We start from the raw sequence: 4,119 nt of genomic DNA, 5'->3' as shown, positions 1-4,119 counted from the left end.
CATAACACTCCTGGTAATTCTTCAGGCCAATTCCCTTTTGAGTTTTCTAGTCTCTTCTTCAAATTATTGATGATAATCTTATTTGTTGACTCAGCTTGTCCATTTGCCAAGGGATGGTAAGGTGAAGAGGTTATTCGTTTGATTTGCCAACTTTGAAAGAACTCCGTGATTTTTGAGTCTATAAATTGTGGGCCATTATCACATACTATTTCTTTTGAAACTCCAAACCGGCATATAATGGTTCGCCAAATGAAGTCTTTCACCTCCTTCTCTCGTACCTGTTTGAAAGCTCCTGCCTCTACCCATTTTGAAAAGTAATCTGTTAACACTAATAAGAACTGTACCTTTCCTTTAGCTTGTGGTAAAGGCCTTACTATATCCATTCCATATTTCATAAATGGTCATGAGGAAATAACGATATGTAATAACTCTGCAAGTCGATGCATATTGTTGGCATATCATTGACACTTATCACATTTAGCTACAAACTCTTCCGCATCTTCTTCCATTTTAGGCCAGTAGTATCCTGCCCTGATTAGTATTTTAACTAAAGATCTTCCACCTGCGTGATTTTCGCAATGTCATTCATATACTTCCCTCATCACGTACTCTGTTTTATTGGGTCCAAGGCACCTTGCTAAAGGACCGCCAAATATTTTTTGATATAAATTATCTTGAATTAGGCAGTAACGAGTAGATGTTCGTCGAAGTACTTGAGATTCTTTCTTGCCTTCAGGTATGATCCTGTGCTGCAAATAATTAACAATCTCGTTTCTCCAATCCCAGATTAAATTATTAAAGCTTACCTCATGTTTATCCTAGTGAAGTGCTGAATGAGATAAATGTATTACAATAGCATTTTATTCACTCCTTACTTCTGCAACTGAAGCAAGGTTAGCCAACGCGTCTGCTTCTGCGTTTTCTTCCCTGGGTATTTGCACGATCTTCCATGATTGGAATTGCCTGACCAGTTCTCGTGCCTTTTCCAAGTATTATTGCATTCGTGCCTCTCTAGCAGTGTAAGTCCCCTGCATCTGATTGACTACCAGTTGAGAGTCACTTTTAATCATGATTTGCTCTATGGAGAGTTCTTGTGCTAGTTGCAAATCTGCAATTACAGCTTCATACTCTGCTTCATTGTTAGTAATAGGGTAACATTTAATTGTTTGTCTTATACTTTCACCTGAGGGTGGGATAAAGACAATACCTAAACCGGCTATCAGTAAATAAAGTCCACGTACCTGGATTAGCTCCAGTAAAAATTTGTAATTCCTTTTCTACTTCAGGAATTATTTTTGTATTAAAATCTACGACAAAATCTGCTAAAACTTGAGACTTTATTGTTGTTCTAGGTTGATAAATAATGTCATATTCACTTAGTTGTATTGCCCACTTGGCTAGTCTGCCTGACAATTCTTGTTTATGCAAAATATTCCTTAATGAATATGCAGTTACTATGGAGATAGGATGGCATTGAAAATATGATCTCAATTTCCTAGTTGCCATGACTAATGCTAAAGCTAGTTTCTCTAGATAAGGCTATCTAGTTTCAGTATCTAATAAAGATTTACTAACATAATAAATAGGAGATTGTTTACCTTTGTCCTCCCTTACTAAACCTACACTTACAGCTACTTCTGCAACTGCAAGATATACAAATAGTCTTTCTCCATCCCTTGGTTTGGACAGTAGGGGAAGATTTGTTAAGTATGCCTTCCAATCATTGAGGGATTGTCGGCATTCCTCAGTCCATTCAAACTGATTTTGCTTCTTAAATACTGAAAAGAATTTAACGCTTTTCTCTGAAGATCTTGAAATGAATCTTCCCAAAGCTGCAATCCTACCTGTCAATCTTTGTACCCCTTTTTTGCTTATGAGTATATCAGGTATTTCTTCGATAGATTTAATCTGTGCAGGATTTACTTCAATTCCTCTATTAGATACGAGAAAGCCTAGAAACTTACCTGAAGCTATGCCAAAAGCGCACTTTTCTGGGTTTAGTTTCATATTATATCCGCGGAGGATCTCGAAGGTAGTTGAAAGATGTTGAAAATGATCTTCTGCTAGTGTAGATTTGACCAACATATCATAAATGTACACTTCCATCGTCTTCCCCAGGTGTTCTTGGAACATCTTGGTCACCAACCTCTGATACGTGGCTCTAGCATTTTTCAAGCCAAAAGGCATGGCATTGTAACAATAAGTCCCCCTATTTGTAATAAATGAAGTTTTTTCTTCGTCTAAGGGGTCCATTTTTATTTGATTATAACCAAAATACGTATCTAGAAAGCTTAATAATTCGTGGTCTGTGGTAGCATCAATAAATTAATCTATACGGGGTAAAGGGAATGAATACTTCGGGCATGCTTTATTTAAGTCAGCGCAATCTACACAAACTCTCCATTTACCTTTCTTTTTCGGAAATACCGCAGTATTAGCTAACCAATTAGGATATTTTAAGAGTTTAAGAGTTTTTGTACCTCTTCATCAATCATTTGATTTTTGAATGATCCTTGCTTCCTCTTCTTTTATTTGACAGGTATGAATGATGGATCTTCATTTAATTTATGAGTCATCACCTCCGAAGGTATACCTGTCATATCTGAATGGGACCATGAAAAACAATTCGCGTTAGCTTTTAAATATTCAATTAACTTACCTCTCATTTCTGGGTTTAACCTTGCTCTGATATGAATTCTTCGATCTGGCCATTGTTCGAATAGTGGAACAGCTTCAAGCTCCTCAATCATTATTTTAATGTTTTTGTTCTCCTCTGGCTCTTGAATTCCATCTGGTCTGGAGTTCATGTCTGTTTGTTTTGATACAATTTCTGTTGAAATTTGCTTTACCGCATCTTTCTCACTTGCACCCGCATCTTTTTGACTTGCATTCGTATCTTTTTGACTTGGTTGTATCACCAAATTGATGCTCCTTGAAGTTTGTTAATCTCCTCGAATCTATTGAATTCCCCATTTTGAAGGGAATTTGATAACCTGATGTAATGTGGATGGCACAGGATCCATATCATGAATCCACGGCCTCCCAAGAATCACATTATAGGCCATATCTGTGTCTATCACTTGAAATTTTATTTCTTTGATGACCCCTTCTGCGTATGTGCTTAGTTCAATTTCGCCCTTTGTAATAACGGTTGAGTTATCAATCCCAGATAAGGAACATGCTTTTGGAACTTCACGATCGCCCATCAGCATTTCGTTCACTACTCGTAATAGAATGATATTCACAGAGCTACCTAGGTCAATCAAAACTCGTTTTACATTAGTATCATGTATAAGTAAAGATATTACCAGTGCATCGTTGTGAGAAATCACTAATCCATCGGCATCTGCATCATCAAAGGTTATGTTGCCGTCTTCCAAAGTTTGGCGAGTTCGCTTCCCGTGAGTTATTATGAACTTTATTGTTTTTCTCGCGGCTGTATAGGTTACACTGTTGACTTCTTCTCCGCCGTTTATCACATTTACTGTTCTCTTTGGAGACGGAGGTTTTGGGGGCTCTTGCCTATTTTTCATGTAAGCTTGTTTGCCATTCTCGCTGAACAATTCCGTCAGATAGCCCTGCTTCAATAAATGTTCCACCTCACCTTGTAATAATCTGCAGTCTGATGTTTTATGGCCGTGATCATTATGGAACTCGCACCAAATGTCTGGGTATCTTCTATTTGGATTTGATCTCATCTCTTTAGGCCATCGTACCTTATCCCCTATGCTTCTTAAAACATCGACCAACTCGGAGGTACTCACGTTAAAATTGCAGTCCCCAATCCTTGAGTTTGTATTAGCATCTCTGTTACGTTCACCTAGATCTTTTCTGAATCTCTACGATGACGAACCTAAATCTCTATTTGCGAACCTGTGATCAGCCCACACATTTTTGAATTTGGAATGAGCTTCTTGCCCCGAAGGTTCCATATAAGGCTCGTACCTATTCTTTCCGGACCTCTTCTCAGATTCTGACCGCCTCGAACCTGTTTTTTCTTCAACCCTTGACTGAGCTACGATATCTTCTTCGATTCGTAACTTGGTACTGTACCTATTATAGACATCATTTCATGTCGTGGCAGGGAATTCTCGTAGGCTCTCTTTAAGCCTCCTCGTA

General features: G+C 38.0%; 1 protein-coding gene across 1 annotated transcript; it reads right to left on the bottom strand.

The window, feature by feature from the left end:
• Positions 1-2,957: 2,957 nt before the first annotated feature.
• LOC138895453 (uncharacterized) lies at positions 2,958-3,698 on the bottom strand. Its single transcript, XM_070180140.1, has one exon. It carries the CDS (start codon positions 3,696-3,698, stop codon positions 2,958-2,960), a length of 741 nt encoding a protein of 246 aa, XP_070036241.1.
• Between the last annotated feature and the right edge of the window lie 421 nt (positions 3,699-4,119).

This window comes from Nicotiana tomentosiformis, chromosome 7, assembly GCF_000390325.3.
Source record: "Nicotiana tomentosiformis chromosome 7, ASM39032v3, whole genome shotgun sequence".
Lineage (NCBI taxonomy): Eukaryota > Viridiplantae > Streptophyta > Magnoliopsida > Solanales > Solanaceae > Nicotiana > Nicotiana tomentosiformis.
This window is presented reverse-complemented; position numbering and strand designations above follow the sequence as displayed.